Source organism: Anguilla rostrata, chromosome 8, assembly GCF_018555375.3.
Source record: "Anguilla rostrata isolate EN2019 chromosome 8, ASM1855537v3, whole genome shotgun sequence".
In the NCBI taxonomy this organism is placed as follows: Eukaryota; Metazoa; Chordata; class Actinopteri; order Anguilliformes; family Anguillidae; genus Anguilla; species Anguilla rostrata.
The window spans coordinates 18,521,890-18,541,297 of record NC_057940.1 but is presented as its reverse complement, the minus strand read 5'-3'; the positions used below and the strand labels follow the sequence as shown (position 1 = coordinate 18,541,297).

General features: G+C 42.4%; 1 protein-coding gene across 2 annotated transcripts in view; it reads right to left on the bottom strand.

Moving 5' to 3' along the window:
• Positions 1 to 19,408, bottom strand: part of efr3a (EFR3 homolog A (S. cerevisiae)) — a 112,338-nt gene that overhangs the window by 53,964 nt on the left and 38,966 nt on the right. For both annotated transcript variants that reach the window (XM_064346865.1, XM_064346866.1), the window contains exons 6-7: positions 10,378 to 10,499; positions 5,481 to 5,630 (exon numbers count right to left, since the gene is read on the bottom strand). In XM_064346865.1, the coding sequence (XP_064202935.1) occupies positions 5,481 to 5,630; positions 10,378 to 10,499 (272 nt within the window). The remainder of the gene's footprint in view (positions 1 to 5,480; positions 5,631 to 10,377; positions 10,500 to 19,408) is intronic.

Below are 19,408 nucleotides of genomic sequence, written 5' to 3'. Positions count from 1 at the left end.
TCTCTGATAAAATATTATTTCTGGCATGTAAACTAAGCTCCAAGAAAAAAGTAAAATAAAATAAAATAACAGAAATAATATCAAAAAGCCGATGCATTTGGTGGAGCTTTCGGTTTTTAGACAGATAAATTGGCAAATGTGTTAGTTCTGTAATTTAAAACAGCAGGTGGTTCTATATTTGGTTTGGAAGCCCACTGAGCAGGGAGGACCAAATCTCTCCTCTAAACATAGGAGGCAATAAAACGTGCTGTTGTCATAATCCATGCTGTATTAAAAATTTATATTATTATATTAATACAATGCCAAGACACTGTGGCCATATTACCTGTTTCCTGCGGTTTGATTTCTCAAATGTCTTCCAGCCCGCATGAAAGAATTGTGTTTCTAACCTTGTGTATTTCGCTTTAGAGTCACATTTTACAATATGCCATAAGACACAGATGCACAAGAGACAGGTATTTTTTCCTTTGATTCATTTCTTTGATTCATTTCTGATTCAAGTTCTCCGGGTACTATGGTATATCAAAATAATATTCAAGAATGAGTTTTGCAGCTGGCATATATTTGACACTGTTCTCCAATCGATCGTCCTTTACATCTTGGATACCCCACAGCAAAATAAATAATAATGGAGTTTCGCCGCCCTTGCGAGGAGCTCGATCAGCCCACCCCGGGATAGCGATTGGGACGAGGCCACAGCTGAGCTCGGATCAATGCCCGTTTATGGACATCATTCCCTCCTTAAAAACCATTGCGCGTCCTGGCTTCTTACGTGTCCCACTCAGAGTCCAGTCACGTACGCTCTCTGCTGAGGCCATTAGCCAAATCAAAGCCGTGCTTTCTAGTCATGCTAGTTCATTGTACCGGTTTTATTGTTGATATGCATGGAGACCCTTGCGCCGTGAACGCACCAATCAGCTGGGAGCTGGGAGTTGCTAACAAATATTGAACAGGGGGAGGGGGGATTTCTATTTTTCTGGCATTTTTAAGTTTTTAAAAAGTACATTTTTAAAGTTCATTTAAAACATCCGGATACTCTACTCCCATTCCAGTCTCCCAATTGTGGCAAACTTCTGCAACATCTCGAGTGCAAAATCACGAAAACCAGCAATACAAAAATATAAACATTTTCTAAACAATGCAACAATAAGGAAAATATTTGAGCAACTTAAAACACCTTGTATCTAAAATGAAAACTACATAGTTAAACTAAACAAATAAATCCAAGTACACTGTACTTAGCATTTCATGAATTTCACATTTGTTTCACATTCCAAAAGCCAATTCTTGAAATGTTGAACGAGCAGTATTTCATTTTTCTGACAGGCCAGACGGGGAGGCTGCTGAATATTTTTGCACATCGAGCGTAGAGGTCATCTGTTCATCTTGGCTGAGACTCGAGAAAGAAATATTACCCACAACTTCGGGGGGGGGGGGGGGGGGGGAATCAGAAACATTGCATTCCGTACTCCTCCTGATGGGAAGTACTGAATATTCTGAACTCTACGAGACGATTAACGGCTGCGTCAGCTTCTAGGACAAGTGTGTTTCTGCACAGCCCACGTCCCTCTGCTGAAGGACAAGAGTGAAGTAAACAGTGAGGCAAAACTGCATTCTAACATGCCTTTCCCTTTATTTTGCCTCAGCACTCTTTTCTAGCACAGGAACACTTGAATGTCCCCGCAATGAGCTGGAACCAAGGAAGGATCTCACTAGGGTCCGCTGGACCGCCAAATTGCGCCTGAGGACGTGCATAAGGCGGGCAATGGGAAACTCCTTGCAACGACCTACCTCAAAATGTTCAGGACATCTCATGTTTCTAACTCCAGAGTGGGATGTGTCAAGTATGCTACATAGCCTGTAATGCAACATGGCTACTGGAACATCTATTGTATCCAATTATTTCGGAATAAAAAAGATAAATGCGTGTGTGTTTGTGTGTGAAGCAAAAAAAATTTAAATATTGAAAAATAAACGCAGAACCGATATGCATTGTGCTGAGGGTTCAAAAGTGCTAGGGATAAACTTCAAACCTGAGAGTGACCGCCCAAGCTCTGGTGGCAGTAAAACGGTTGGCAAAATGGTGTCAGCCTTGCAATGAAAATAGACCTGTCTGCATGGACGCAACGCTGAGGGAACAAGTGAACCAAAACCCCTACTATCCTGGCTGTCCTGAAGAGTTAGGAAGGACTGTTGGGCATCTATGGAAACTTTCCCTGTCTAATAATACCCATGTGGGTATCCAACGAGGTAATGCCATTCGTACATCAACCGAACAGAAAAAAGCCCCCTGGCCTTATTTGAATGAGATGATTGATCTCAGCAGAATAAGTGCATTGGACTTTCACTGGGGCCGTGAGGACATTTTCTAATGGATACGATTAATTTCAGCTTCATTTTTCATGGGCTACATTTAGTCTGAGTGGACCCAAGAGGGTCCCTTAAAGGACAAGGACCTGTTTAAGAGTTAGAAAAGCATAATGGTAATGCCGTCAATGTACGGAACAGCATTTTGCGCAAAATGCTTGGAATGGCGGGAAGGTTTGGAAAACTGGTTCTGAAAACTTGCAGGTAGCAGGTTTGACTTCTCCCCTTGATAAACTCAGTAGTACAAGCTGCTTTTTTTGTACAATAAATAGGTGTCCAAAATGGAAGTTTAAAAAAATGCCCACAATAAATAGATTCAATTAAGTAAAATAAATTGTAATAGAATGGAAATGGAAATTTTATCAAATTTAATATCCAAAGCACGACTAAGTAACATTTAATTAATTTGTTTTTTTTTTTAAAGCAAACCTGTGCTTATGGAAAAAGGTGATTTATGACAGTCAAGAAGACAGAAAAGAAGAAGAAAGGTTTGTGTGCACACTCTGTGAGGGGGATCACAGAAAGCGGGATGGCTTTGGTACAAACGGACACCTCAGATCGATGCTGTGCCAGGGGCCTCCCGCGGCCCGCATTGCTTGCACAGCTGGGGCCAGCGAGGGCACTGATCCCAGATCAGAGGCACCCTTCAATAAAGCTGGGCGATTACAGCCAGCTACAAAGAGAGTGACTCGCATTCCCCTCTGACTGCACGTTACAATCTGTATCTGCTTCAAAAGTAGACGGTTCATTTCATGTTTTGTTAACAAGTAAAATGTGTCATATTTTCTCTCTTCCACTTTTCCTTACACTCTGCTGAGGGTTGAGTAATGCGTGTGCGTGTGTATGTGGGGGGGGGGGCGGTGGTTACATAGAAGGTAAAAATTGTTATCTTGTTGCCATGGTGATAACTAGGCTGGAATCCAATGCTATCTTTGCACTGGTATAAATTGCTGCAACGATAATCTGAAGACACTTTGAAGTGTGAAAAAGCAGCCAGCAGACAGTTCGTACAAACAGCAATATGGAGCTACCCCAAACACAGGTATATACATGCATATATGTGTGCATGTGCGGCTTCCCCAGCAGGGCTGTGTCTTTGGTGATGTGGATGCCAGGGACAGTAAACAGGGTGATTCATGGACAGGCAGGCATGCAAAAGGCAGGGCCAAGCAATAAATGAGGAAAGGGAAGAAAACAAATCTCCATCATCCCTTCACTTTCTACAGAGAGGAGGGATAAGCAGCTCTCCCCATGCTGACTCTGTCAAGGAGCGGCAATCAAACTAGGGGCTGGTGCTCACCCCCCTAAACTTCTCCATCGTCATGTTCTCCCAGTGAGTCACGAAGGTGTACACATCTTACATCAGTGAGATTATGGATATTACACAATGACAAAGGAACTGTGTGTATACCATATGTAGGAGTACAGTAAATGAGTTTGTGTACATATTGTTGTGTGTGTGTGTGCGTGTGCATGTGTGTGTATTTGTGTGTATGTGTGGTAGTGTGTGAAGAAGCAAGTCTTTATGAGAATATAAGCTACATTTAGGTTTGTGCTTGCATGTGCGCGTGAAAAGGCAGGCATTCGTTATACGAGTCGCGGGCTCCCGATTGTTTTTTTTTCTGGTCGAACCACTATATGAACCAAATCGTAAAAAAAACGTTAGGTCGTAACGTCGCAACTCGCAAGCTATGAGATACCATTCCAAGCCGATCCAACTGGTTCACGGGCTCCCGATTGTTTTTTGACATGTCAAATGCATGCAGGCGGCTTGAATTTGTCAGGTGTGAGAGGTCATGCGAGCTGATTCTGTGTTTCAATTCCCGTTGACCAATCAGGGGGTGGATCCGTGTATGATGTTTTCGCTGTGCTTGCTGACGGTAATGACATGTGATCTGGTCGGGAGCTCGTATAGTCTACGCTGTCATTTGAACGGTGGTCACAATCTGAAGGTTGTTAAGAGTGAGATGGAATCCAAACTCCCGTCGTCGTAACCCGTGAGAAAACCGTATAATGTACGCCCGCCCGAAGAGAAGGGAGCTGCCTGTCGAACGCCGTGCAGAACATCCTGCAACCATGTGCTTGACTCTGATAATGAAATTAAAGGTTCTTTATCTGAAATGAAATGTCGCCTTTCGGAGCAGAGATTGTAATAGGCAGACAGAAGCCAAATGGGAGTCATATTTTCAGAGTCATGGTGTCGGAACACGACTAATTCAGTAAAAGACCATTACAATTTCTGGACGAGTTCAACTTTCGGATTCGGAGGTGGTTTCCTTCACTTACCTTGTGAATTTTACCCCACAATTTCATTATGGTTCTGTACGCTTTACACCACTTTGGTAGCAGAAAAAGCATTATTGCAGTAGGCTGCAAGTTTTGTGGTCAGTTTATGAACGCGTTTACATTTTAGCATTATGAATGATTTCTCATTCACGTGCAATCAAACTGAAGACTCAATTTCATTTTCAAACTGCTTGAATTTCTCCAGAAAACCAATTTGCATTTAAACTTTGAATTATTATTATTATTATTAGTCACAATATATGAATTTTACTTGTTTTTGTCAGATTAATTGACATAGGCCTAACTCAGCATGGACTGCACAGAGTCTATGATTATGGCTCAGTCTGGCATTTGGGCCGTCAGAGAAGCGGATTGGTCTCGGCCACGCCGGCCGTTTATTTGATTTCGTGTTTTGTGTGGGTGCGCTCTCTCGCTCTCTCTCTCTCCATGTGGCAACCAACGGTGTTTCCCAAAACTGCCACATCTCCCTCCCAGGGGTGTCACGCTGGCATGTGGCAGACTCATTATGATGATGCTCTGTCGCTACATTAATTTCTACAACTCTGATGCATTTCTGCTTCAAACTGACCTGAGGCTGGGATCTAGAGAAGGCAGACCTAGCTCAAAAAACATCTTCTTTCAGTTACCTCTACCAGAGCAATTCTCAGTCACCCATTCCATGCTATTTATATCCTGGGTAAATAATATAAAATTTTATTCAATAAAATATAGAGAAAGATGTGCAGAGAGTTAACAGCGGTGCATGCTTTGAGCCTGAGTCACATGCCGACGCCGTGGTGAGATGGAGGTTGTCAGCTGACTCTCACCTGTCAAAGTCCTCTGCCTCCTGCATGTTGAACAGCATGGAGGGGATGAGCTTGTCCATGTGCTGAGGCTCCCAGATGATGGCCTGGAGCTCATCGTTCACAGTCTTCCTCACCACGCCCTGCAGGCCCTTGATTCCTGCCACCCGGATCCTGCCCAGGATAGAGAGTGTGAGGGATTGCACAGCGCAAACCTTACAAAACACGCCAATGTAAACAGGAACAGTACAGTGTGAACCATACATGTTACCTTCACCGTACAATACAGTACAGACCGCAGAGAACAGTTAGACCTGTTAGGGACAGTAGAGTATACACCAATAAGTGAGCAAGGGACAGTAAGACGTATACCACACAACTCGATGGGTAAGGGTGTCTTAGATTAATACCCCAATATCTAACTAGATGAGTAAAGGACAACAAGTAGCACAAAGTAACTTGAGGTGTAAAGAACATCAAGGTGTATAATTCACAAAGTGACTCAATGTGTAGCTTGATGTGTAGTGGACGTTATGGTATAAACCACATAATGTAACTAGGGCCAGTACATACGAGTATACTTCACACAACGTAACAAGATATGTGAAGAACATAAAGTGCTTTCAGTGAGTGAAAATGTTTCTTCATAGTGCCGTTAAGTCAAAGGCCATATATCAAGGAAATGTGGTTCAAAATCAAAGCTTACAGTGAAAACAAATGCAATGAAAATTCATGCAATATCTGGTTTATTGCCTATTACATTTGAGACTTTCATTGGTTCCAGCAATATTGTCTCTCCAGTTTCCGATTTCAAATATGAGTCTTCTAACTTTTCCAACAACAGCAATACTCCTCTGTGGCATCAGAATGTCAGACTGACACTGCTTTTTTTAACAACTGCAATATCGAGAAACATAATCTGAGTCCCCCATGACTGATGCTCTGTGACTGCAGTATTATATCCTTTATTAGGTCAGCATCTATAGAATTCATTGATGTTTGCTGTCTCGGCTGCTTATGAAAAGACAGTTTCTAAAAATCCTAATTTTCTGGCGTTATTACTAATCGCAATGCAGTCCAGATCAAGTCCTGTCTGGGTGTCCTGAATCATGAATCACAATGCACTGTCAAAGATCTCTGTTCTCACAGACAAACGCAACAGGATCAAATGCACTTGCATATTTTCTTATGTGGTGTCTTACATCATGTGAATATAGCTGATGTCTTTTTGGCTGGACCGCAACAGCGGGGCCAGCCCTACAAACGCGAATGTCTGTGACTGAGTGAGTGACTGAAGTGTTGAAGTTACACCATCGGTCGGCCGGATCACGTGTGTTGTCCAGCCATATACTAGGTTTTAACCTGGTCTTGTTTATGTTTAATCTTGGGTCTGGGCGACAAGGTTTTCCAAAATAACAATTACAAAAGGGTTACCACAAGAGGGCGATAATGTGCCACGGCCACACTGGGTGGATATTGTTTGTTTAGTCTGCGCTGCCTGTGCGTGGGAAGAGAGCAAATCCCTATCCAAGCATTTCTGCCAGCCCCTGTGGGGAGATATGAGCCCTGCCCATAAGAGCTGACAGTATGAAAAGTCCACCACCACGCTCCACTTCTGCCTCTTTGGCTTCTAATGCCAGCCGCGGCACAAGCCGAAGACAACCACTCGTGGCTTCCATTTCACGAGGCATGGTGCAGTTGCAGTGGGAGGCAGATATTTAGAGCATTACTTTAACCAAAGGAAGTATACTCAAAGGGGTGCTCAAAAAACATATTTTTGGGGTAGCATCTTAAGGCCAAATTACACAATGACACAGGTCACGATCCTCCCCCCACATCAAAAAGCAGCCTTCTGAAAACCGATTGAAGGCTCACAATGGAGAGGTAGTCAACCCGCGCTATGGTAACAAAAATGGATCAGCAACGATGTTCATACGGCATTTGTCACCTGCAGTGGTTTTTGTTTTTCAGAAGCTGATATCCCTGCTAAATCTGCGGGAACGCTCGCAATGCCTGACCTGGCGGCGGGGGGGCAGGAGAGCTCGACGCTCACGGGTTGAAGCGCAGCCATCGCGCGGAGCCCGCCCTCCCGCTTCCTGACGCTGATGCGTGCGCGGATGGTGCTCGACTCCGACGCCGCCGATTTCCCAGAAAGCACCGGGGTCATAGTTCAGACAGATGGGCTTTTTCAGCTCTGACTCACAGGGGCCCGCGGGGCTGGAAGCCGGCCACACGCGACATTATTCACGCGCCGCGCTACGTTTGAGAGGCGCATGAGAAACCACTCGAGCGCTGATGCAGCAACCGGCCCCGGCCACAGTTCCCTCAACAGTCACCTTTGATGACGATCCAAAAAATAAGCTGCATTTCATATTTTTAAAGCAGGTTTTTATTTAATGCATTGTTTGGCACATGATACCGCATTTTTGCATTCCTGAGACTAACACTAATGTTCTCCACTATTATACATCACTCAGAATAGTGTCTGCCCAGTGACTGTAATGTAATGTCAAATGCAAGAGTGTTATTTTTATATATCGAAAAGCTAATAGCTGTGACTGTCTAACTGAGCAGATGTGAAAATCAATGTGTCTGTCTTGGAAGGGCAAATGACAAGCCTGGTGATGTCACTAGAGGATGGAGGCTGACAATGGTAATGAAGTGACAAATTCAGATGTTTGCTTGACTGCCTTTTTCCACCCAAAAACACAAGGAGCCCAAGTGTGACAGTTTCTTTTCTAGCCGCTGCGTGGAATTGACTAATTAAAACATGAAGATCTTTTCACTGAACAGCAAACGACAAGATCTAAGCCACATAACTATTGCCGATTTTGCTGCTGGAATTGATAACAAAATCAGATCGATCTTATTGATGCAGTAAGAACCTGTGACGTTGCTCTGCGTTTGACGTTTCAGAATTTTTCACTCCAGAGGAGGCTGTGGCATTTCCCCAGGAGGGGTAAAGCTGTCAGCACAACTGAAATGGCTCTCAGAGTCTGCCCCTCATTTTTATCCAATGTTGTCATTTCAGCAAGACATGTTTCCAGTAATGTAAAAAAAGAAAATAGAAATACATTACATAATTAACAAGCCCTGATAGATAATCTGAGAGAGGCGCTCTCTTTCACTCTCACACATGCAGGCATGGATTTACACACACATACACAGGCAGGCATGCATGCAAACATTGCATTACAGGCATTTAGCAGACACTCTTATCCAGAGCGACTTACACAACATTTTTCCATAGCATTTACATTGGATCCATTTATACAGCTGCATATATACTGAAGCAATGCAGGTTAAGTAACATACTCAAGGGTACAACTGGTCCTACCTTGGAATAGAACCTGTGACCTTCAGGTTACGAGACCCATTATACTACATGACCACCCACACACACATACACATACATAGCAATACATGCATACATGCACACACACAAAGCTGATTATCCAGCTTCAGACAGTGAAGCATCCAATCAAAATGAGTATCTGGTACAGATTGACCTCTCATTTCCAACTGAAAGAGGGCCAGATGAGACAAAATCAGAGAGGCTACAGTAGCAGGGGGAATGGGAATTTATTTAAAAACAAACCCGTGGGACTTCAGGAGACCCAATGAACCTAGCCTAAATTCATCAAGGGGAAGATAGTTCAGCATTTACAAATGTGGAGAAATTACTGTGTTACCAGACTAATCACACAGTTTAGATTTTCCTATATTGGAATTACGTGCAAATGGACCTTCTGTATTGTGAATTCCAAAAAACAAGCTGTTATTATTAAAAAACAATCAAAGTGCATTTTAGGCCTGTCAAATTTAGATTAAATGCTTGAGGATATATATATATATATATATATATATATATATATATATATTTAAAACATTCATTAAGAACATTTGAATATATAATCACCAAGCCATGCCTGAGTGCAGCGCTGAATGAGATGTAATTAAGGCAGATTTTATCAAACAATAAGACAAGCAACACTGCTAACACAGCTAGCTCCTTTACACAGTTAGCCATGGACCCATGATTCCATCATCCAATTCATTTGACAGCACAACAACAGAGTGATGTGCATATACCAGAATCCTGGCGGAGACGATGGGAAGCTGTGCAGCAGAGGGCGAGAGTGAGGCAGCTTTGGACAGGCGCGTGAGCGGAGAAATCGCAGAAACAAAATGCCCTTGTCTGTCCTTGGTCATATTTCGTGGAACACCTTTTGTGAGGAAGTCACTGGGGAGGCTAAGGACTTTAATGTTCTACAGCAAGAAATGATGCTGCATGGAAAGGCAGTACTGCTACAAGCTTGTTTCCTCAGCAGGGACCATTGTAAATAAGAAATGCACAGTGCTCACCTAAAAAGTGGATCGTCTCATGTTTTTGATCAATAGTCTTACATGAGGATCCCTAATAGAGGATCCAAAACTGAATCAGTTTTTCATAATTTTTTCCATCACAGTGTGTTTGGGGTAGTTCTGAATATTCCCTGGGTTGTTCTTATGAAATTATAATTTTGTAGTCAATATAAAAAATAAGACCCCACAATCTATTGTAAGACTGTCAATCTGTTGTTCTGGCCAAAGAATCATTCAAAGAATCCTGTTAATGCAGATACAGACAGGGAACCATTGGTATGTTATGACAGGATGGCTTTTCCCTCAATTCTGCAGGTCATTGTAGTAAACGAGAATATTCTCTGTGAATTTCCCGTGTAAGGGTTACTCAACTTTGCTTTATGCTCTGTCACTATCAGGTTAATGATTTGTAAAAACGGCTTTGGCAACATTGTATTTAAAAGCATTCCGGCTATAGTATGGGTAGTACATCAGTTTGAATTGAAATGTAGCATGTTTAGGGAAAAAACCATACAAGTTCCTAACAATATGAAGATGAAGGTGCCTCTACACTCACCTGCTTCGGGTGGCAGGGTCTTCATGGGTAGAGTGGCACATGGCGCTGAACTGCGACACAAAGAAGTCGTACCGACGGTGGTACGAAGGGGTATCTTCCTCGATGTTGGCGAACTTGACAAACTGTGGAGGGACAGAGAACAAATTCAGCACAGGCCACCAAAGCTCTCCCAGGCCTGTGTTCCCAACATAATTCATAGGACATAATGCAATATAAAACAAGATTCAATCTTTGAACTAATCTGATAAAACAAGAACTGCCAGAAGCCTAATTTTAAAATGGCGCCAAATTATTATATTAATTATACATCCCAAGGAAAGACTTAGGTTGTTTTTTTCTGCTTTTTACAGACCTTCAACATTTTGATCTTAAACAATAAAAATTCCACTAATCCCTGAATTTTCCATTTGCAAGATAGATTTAGGCTCTTTTCAAACTTTAACGAGGTAACGTTAAGCAATAAGATGAAGCAATGCTCCAGTCATGCTGTTAGTGATCAGTCTGAATGCATGACACTGATGTGACTGTAAAAATGTGGAGTCATTTCTGTCAGTTTGATCATCATCAACAGGTTCTGCTGTTTATTACAGTGAAAGACCAAAAACAATGACAGATAATGCCAGCTGCACAACATTCATGCATTGATCTATCACTATTGTGTAATGCCAAGTTTCAGGCCTGCTTCACACATCTAAAGAGAAGAAGGACCCCTGTGGATTTGATGGCTACAGCCAGCATCTGAACAAGAAGGATGGAAGGCAACACATATTCAAACAACAGGGCAGTCTGATGCAGCAAATAATTCAGCTTTCATTACAGAACATTTTTTAAAACTTTTTAATTTACTCAGCAGAGCACTTTACAAAACACATTTGTAAGGCTTTTAAGCAGTGAAACACATTCATAATGGCAGGCCATTTGAGGAGAAATAAGCCATCGTCTGGGCTCTTTTTTCCCATCGGCAAAACAAAAAAGTGAAAGCAAAACAAGGGTGATGAATCGCGAATGGTAACTGACCGTTAAATAGACCCGGCGCATTATTCTCTGCTTGGCAAACACATTGAAGAGAAAAGAAAATCATTCGCAATTCTTAGCCCCGCACTTTTTTAGATGGAAACATATTATCTCAATCTCAGACAAAAAAAACAGCTATGACAGATATCGTAATTCCTTTGGTTATTATACTGCTGCCTGCACAGGAGCTTTTAGTCTTATTTATGGAGGTTCGAACTCAACAGACGCTAAATGGGACATCCTGTTTGTGAGCTACTGTCTACTAATGTTACTTTGTGTTGATTCCCTTATCAAATAGCAGCACTTATTGCATGATAATTGGGCAGCTTTGGACAGGGAGTGTATGCACAGCAATGGCAAGGGAGAAATTACTGGTCTTGGCAGCAGCCTGTAAATGTGATGACTCAGAGCAGCTGCCCCAGGTACATATGAGGCTTGTGTGGATGCATCAGGCTGGTAAGCCTGTGGTGAATTGGGGTGGGGGGAAGGAATTGAAGGATGGGTGGGGCACAAGTCAGGCCGGACAAAAGTGCCGCATTAAAACAGGATTAAGGCAAAACTGGATTCTGGGTAATCTCAGATGACTGGCAGTTGATCAGACTCCTCAGCTACAGTGCCCTACTTGCCCCTCTCAAGAGCCCTGATAAATGCACCCCTTCCCCCCATTACCTCCAATTAACCAGCCGTTTCCTCCAAGCCTGTCATTCAGTACCAACACTTAGCGACAGTCCTCTGGATGAAAACAACAAAACAGTGAGCTCCACAATGTTTGGGACAAAGACTCTTATTTTTGTATATATTTGTGCTATTAATCGTGCTATTAATCAGATATTATAGAGTCTAATAGGGGTGACATAGCTCAGGAGGTAAGACCGATTGTCTGGCAGTCGGAGGGTTGCCGGTTCAAACCCCGCCCTGGGCATGTCGAAGTGTCCTTGAGCAAGACATCTAACCCCTAACCCCTAACTGCTCTGGCGAATGAGAGGCATCAATTGTAAAGCGCTTTGGATAAAAGCGCTATATAAATGCAGTCCATTTACCATTTAATCAGATATTAAGGATAATGCTTCTGGTGAGGAGAAAACAAGAATGCACTTGTGTGAATCCTGACTTTAAATTGTTAAGTTTTGAGGAGTCTAAAACCTTCAGATTTACAAGCTGCAAAACCTTAAGGACAGTAAATCAGCAAAAGTATCTTCATGTGGAGCTGCAGCCTCAGAGGAAGAGCTCAGAGAGACAGGTTAAATTTAGCGTCCCCAAATGGAGAGGAGGACAGTTAGTCTTCGGTCCAAGGAAGAAATGAACAGATGCTCCAGATGGCAAGACCAAGGTGGTCTGTGCCAATGGCTGGGAATGAGCCTGCTTGCCTTTCACAGAAAGCTGTAATAAGGTCATTTGTGATGATTACAAGGCTATTTGTGGAGATTTTAAGGGGAAAAAAACTGTCTGGGGAGACCTTTTCTCTTCTTTTACATAAATTTTGAGTCTAGTTCTTATAAGGTGCACGTTGTTACAAAACATAAAACTCACCTTTTCAATGAAACTCAGCATATTGTTTTTTCAAAGTGGATTATTTTTTTTCATATTAGCTTTGCAGCGCCAATAATTCATTTTACAAATGGTAAAACACTACCGACCAATTCAGTACTAGAACCTTCATCACCGATTTCCCACTCACAGAGCAAAAATTAATAAGTCAGCAAACCCATAACAGTCAACAGAAGGAACCTCAATTAATAAGTCAGCAAACCCATAACAGTCAACAGAAGGAACCTCAATTAATAAGTCAGCAAACCCATAATAGTCAAAAGAAGGAACCTCTTTGCTGCTGGCATTCGTCAAATTAAGATGTGTGCTGCATTATGGGAAATGAGAGTGGCTTATTCTTATACAAAGCATTGCCGACGTATGCTGGCGATGGATGCAGGCTGGCTCAAAGAAACAAACCAAAGTGTCCATTCCTGCTTTTGTGCAACATTCACTTACAAACACTACTAGATGGATTCAACGAGGAGTGAAGGAAGAGCCCATTATAAGTTCCCTGGTTCAATATGGGAAATCAAAGTGGTAGGGTGAACAGAACAGGGGTCAGAGTGCTTTTCGGCTTTCATTGCCCTAATAGGAATGAGCACCAGTGGAAGGCCTGGTCTTTGACGCTAAAAGCATTTGTTAGATGTGTGACCCTTCATCAAATAGTATTTTCCTTAAGCCCACATCCCCCCTTTTCCTTCAACTCCTGGGAGTGGACAAGTGCTTCCTGCATTGGGTTTAGAAAAAAAATATATATATATAAATATATACACACTACATGGCCAAATGTATGTGGACACCTGACATCCAACATCTCATCCAAAATTATGGTTATTAAGATGGAGTTGGTCCGCCCACTATAACAACCTCCACTCTTCTGGGAAGGCTTTAGATTACATGTTGGAGCATTGCTGCAAGGATTTGCTTCTATTCAGCCAGAAGAGCATTAGTGAGGTCGGGCACTGATTGGGCAATTAATCCTGGCTCGCAGTTGGCTTTCCAGTTGATCCCAGAGGGTGTGGTTGAGGTCAGGGCTTGAGGCCATCAAGTCTTCACACGTTCGACAAAACTTTAATGCCTCAGCTCTGAAAGGAGGATACCCTTGAAATCCAGAAATCTAGATGTGCCATTAGATATGCTTTCACACAAGGGCATAGGCCAAACCATGAAAAAACAGCCTCAGACCAAGGGGTGTCCAGATATGTCCACTTTTGGTCATATAGTGTCTGTGTACACACACACACACACACATTTTTTTCAGTGGTGAAGTGCCTGAGTACTGGCAAAATTTTAATTTAAAACTACTTCTTATAACCTCCTGAAGGCCTCTGACTGGACTCATCATTGGCAAAATATAACTCACGCTGAGGCAGATTACAGTCCTTTCATCAACCGCAGGCGATTCAGCTATATCCCACTCTGCAGGTGGCAGAAATAGAGTGCACTGAGGCACATCTCCAGTGTTACAGAATGTGTTCAAATAAGCAAAACGGCATAAAGCCCACAGAACCCAGCGTAGCGGTGTTTGAGCGCACTCCCCTCCCTAACACACCCCTAACTCCCCCCCCACCTGACACAAAAACACAAGAACAGTGTTACAAAGTGTACCAGATCGTACGATGACATGGACAGCTCAACGGATTGCATCAGTGGCAAAGGCCCAATTGAAATCTCTCGGCACGCTGGCAAGCAGTCGAAACTGGTTACAGGTTCCTCCCAGACCTCTTTACTCAATCACAGGTATCCTGAGCACGGAAAAAAAATTCACGAGGGTTATGCAAGACTGTATCTCCTGAAAATAAAATGGCTGTAACACCCCCCTGTAAGTAGGAAGGAAATGCTCAGTTGGACTAGAGAGAGTGTGATTCTGAAAAGGAAACGAGGGCTGGCGTAACTCGGCAAGAGACAACACCTCTGCCGCTGGGGGACAACAGCAAAGCGACACCTTGATCGCCACGGCGCTGCTCGCTGCTGTGGAGAAAGCCCCTCCTCTCATCTCCTCGCTTCGTGGCCCCGTCTCTTTTGAACCGGGTCCCCATTTCCTCCAGCAGACTGAAGCATTGCTGTGGGCTATTAAAAGGGCTTCTGTTGACTGGGCTTAAGCTGACAGACTGGCCCAATAACGCAGCACACAGGGATTACTGAAGCAGTGCCAAGCTACTCGTGGTGCAGCGCAAACGACAATGGGGCAACCAAACATAAGAAATGGAGTCATTCATTCAGTGGCTCTCCTTTAAAATGATCCAAATGAAAGACAGACTAACTGCTAAATGCCAGGCATTGTAACTTGTTTCTTGAGCGAAGTCACAAGGTTTGCAACTTTCTCAGGAGTCTGTGTAGAGTGCGCCAGCATAAAGAATAATGTGTAGAAAGGGATTCCGTGCTCAGCCGAAATATCCATAGTCGAGCTGTCAGATTGTGTATCAAGCTGAACCATTAGGCTATGGGGCAGTGAAACAAACTGTCCTAGCACTGGCTGATGCAGGCAGTACTATGGGGCAGCTGATTATAGCATTGCACAGACAGGGAAGGATTTCAGTTAGTGGACAATCCCCAGCATCATTGTGCCCCAGCACCAGCTGCACAAGAAGGGCAGTATATACTCTAATTATGAGCTTAAAATTGAGACAGAGGACAGGAAAATGCTCTCTCCCTTTTGTGCTGTCACACAAATTCTATTGCGCCCACACACACACTCACACACGCCCACACACACACGCACACACATAAATATTAACACTATTTGCCTGAAGATAGCCCAACAAAAGCCTACATGCATGATTGCTTGACCAGCTGCCGTATGACTTCCTGGCATTGCCCCTGGTATTTCACCTTTATATTTCTAAAATTATTTATTTTCACTGAATCATAGAGTATGCACTCTGAAATGTGCTAAAAAACAGTATAGTATCTTACCATTAACAATATTGTATATTGCAGTACATTTGATTTCTTTTAGGGAAGACAGTGGAGTCTATATTAGAGTTTCTCTCCTACCAATGAACCATTGTTGTCCTAATACAGTAATTGTTGAGCTGAATTTGATTAGGCAAGACTAAAGGTGTAAAGAGGGAGTAGATTGCTGTTGGAAGGCCATTAGCAGCAGAAAGATCCATATAATGGATTCTCCATAAGGAGGACTGCATATACCTGTGGCCTCAGAAAGGAAAAATAATTAATTAAGCATTGCAAATCATCAAACATTCAAGAGCTAGTCCGGGCTCAGCGGTCTGTGCCATATTAGAAAGGACATTTCATTAATATCACTCTCACCTCTGGGATACACAGCCCCCCCAACCACTGCTAAATACCAAGCATAAATAATGGATGAGCTTGCAGATCAAAAACGCTCTCTCGATTTTCTGATTAGCCATACTCAGAGGAGGAAAAATAAGCGGTCGGGATATTCCTGTGACTGGATATCCCTTAGACTTAGAAAAAAGTGGACATTACACAAGCATGGGAAATGTAGTTCTCTGAACAATAACTGATTACACAGAGGCTCCTGTGTGGCTCAGTTGGCAAAAGGTGCTCACCACAAAGCCAGGGTGCGTCCTATAGTCTGTGCTGTGCCATTATATGACTGTGACTGGGAGTCTGCAGCAGGAGGACACAAATGCCATTGTCCTGCGAGGGATCGGAAGAGCCTAAGAGGGCTGGGCTCTTTGAGTTTCTGCTTCCCTGGATACCCCAGACACCCACAGGCATGTGAGAGATCACATCTCCTCCAATCAGCACCAGCTCTCCTGTTGTAATATGTGGCCTTCCGGGGGAAAAAAAACTGTCTTAAATTTGAAGTTTTGAAGCAATCCATGCCTTTACGCTGTAGTGAGTGGCTGCGGGCAATTTCAAATTATGGGATGAAAAAAACAATCATCCCTTCATCCAAAAAAGTCATTTGGTCCTTCTTATGCTTCTTTTATTGCCATGTTAGATCAACACTCACCTTATCACAAATAAATTCCCAATGACTACATTTGAACTGGAAATCAAAACAGGCCACATATTGAAATTAGCCTGATGGGCCAAAACTTTACTTGAATTCCAGTTCTTACTGTAGATTATGAAATGACAGCACAACAATAATAATAATAATAATAATAATACTTTTTTATATAATCAACTTTCACATAAAATACTGCAAGGTCTGACCCAGTGAAACTGAAAATCATCCAGATTTCCACCACCATATGCCACCTCCATTACAATGCATAATCGATAATTTTCATTAACCTACCATATGGCAGTTTTTCATTGTTATGCAGTGTAAAATGGGAAGGACATAATGACATGGTAATGAGTTGCCCGAGTTCAAATGGGGAAGCGTGTGCCATAGAAATGAGCCCACTTCACTACTGGCAGGTTAGTGAAATTGTTTAGATGACCTTCGGGGCAAAATAGGGAGCAGCACTTCATTCTCACTTCTAGAAAAGAGAGCCAAACGCTCCACTGTAATGATGAGTGCTTAAATAACAGGTAGACAAGGTTCTCCTGGGGGGCATACTTTAAGAGCCTCAAATTCTCACTTGTCATCATCAACTAACCATGTCCCATGGGACAATGTACAGGTTATAAAAAGATGAGCTCTTCTCCTTTAGGAGGTTTATTATTATGTGAGGAATCATATGACCCTGCATTAACGTCAGGACACAGAAGCCTCATACAAAATAACATGCAGCAGTAGCTATGGTCCTCAGAGTCTCCTTGTTGAAAGGCAAACAAGCCTGGAGGTGATGGCGTCCTCCTTAGTGCCTGCACCTCTTCCTTACTTCACCATCATCCCCTCTTTCTACCCACCATGCATCTGTGTATTTTTGCTTCTGTCCTTCACTACCCATTACAATTTCCCTTCCTTGCCTCAGCTGCCTTCCCCATTTCTTTCCTACCAATGGTGTGTGGGCAATATGGAACCACTTTATGGGTCTGTTCAACTTGAATGAGTAAATGGGGAATAGTGCAATTTATTTGTACAGTGAGTAGTAATAAATAGTTCGTTCCTTACTTTTAATACAGTAGGCATCCATACTGGGTAGTTCATTATTTTTCAGCTAAGTACAGTAAGAAGATCAGCTCAGCTGAAACATTTTTGGCATTTTTTTGGCCAGGCAGATTCTATCAAACCGCAAAGTGTGCTCAAATTCACCTGCTCTCATGGTGACTTTAAAAGAGATCAGTCACTTTAAAAGAGCAGCCTTTTTCACTTTTAAGCATACATATAGAGTCCAAAGGTACAGCTAAGCTGTTTATACTGTGTTGTGTACTGCATGCTAAGTCGGCTTGTACGTGTTTCACCATCACATATTTTAATCCGTTTCCACATTAACAGATCGGCAGCCATGTGGCAGAAGAGAACGTGTCCAGTTTCACAATGCATTTTGAGAATCGGATGCAAACAGGAACTTTTCTTTACAGACACGCTAATCCAGATCAGTTAAAATTCAAACACAGGTGCAAAGGTCAGCATTAAAGAGCGAGAATGCCATACTTCAGAGCATACATTAAATGAATTCCTGTAAGGGCATGGGTATCAAGTTGTAGTTAAAAGTGTTCCTGGCTTTTCATACTTAATGCATACTTAATGCATAGAAAAATGTAAAGCAACATAATCCATTCTGAAAACGAACGTTTTTCATTGAGTGGCATTATCTTTAAACCTTAATATCTATAGTCCAGTGCAGTAGCTTCCTCTAGACCAAATGGACTATAAAATAACTAAAACAAAAACTGTATTAACAATTTATGATAATTCACTACGCAAATGAATGTATCGATGAACAAATGAAGTCCATGAATGCATAAGTCAATGTGACCCTTTACTCTAAACAAGGTTACGGAGCCACTGGCATGCTAACTTTCGCAAAAAAGGATCACATGCTCTGAAATATCCATTTTCAATTTCATTTTCAATTACCATTATGATGAAGCAACTGCTTAAATGTGAGACGTGCATTAAAAAAAAACCAATCACTATGTCGCTATGCAATTACATTAGAGTGCACACATTTAATTTGTATGCACTAATGTGGGCATTAATGTCTTTTGATAAATTAAACTGTGCTCTATAAAGTGGTTGCTATGGTATAATATCAAGCCTGGTCACAGATGGCTCAAAGGTTTTTACATTTTACATATTACATGATCGATCCTGTGAAGAGGTCATGCTAATTACCTTTGCACTATATTATAGTGCATTGAGTAGGTCAGGAAAAACATTTTTATTTTCATGTGTAAATTTTTACATTTCATGCCAATAGCGTTAATTTAATTCAGTTAATCTTGCAATGACATACAAGTGACAAAGACGAAGCAGCTCTTCATCGCACACAGGTTCTCACTACTTCAAGAGCTTGCCACCATCATCTAAGGTGGCTGCCGTCTGCTGCACAAACACCGAGGGGGTGGTCCTGAATGACCAGCTGGACTTCAAGGAGCACATCACAGCAACATCATGGTCCTGCAGGTTCCTCCTGTGCAACATCAGGAGGAT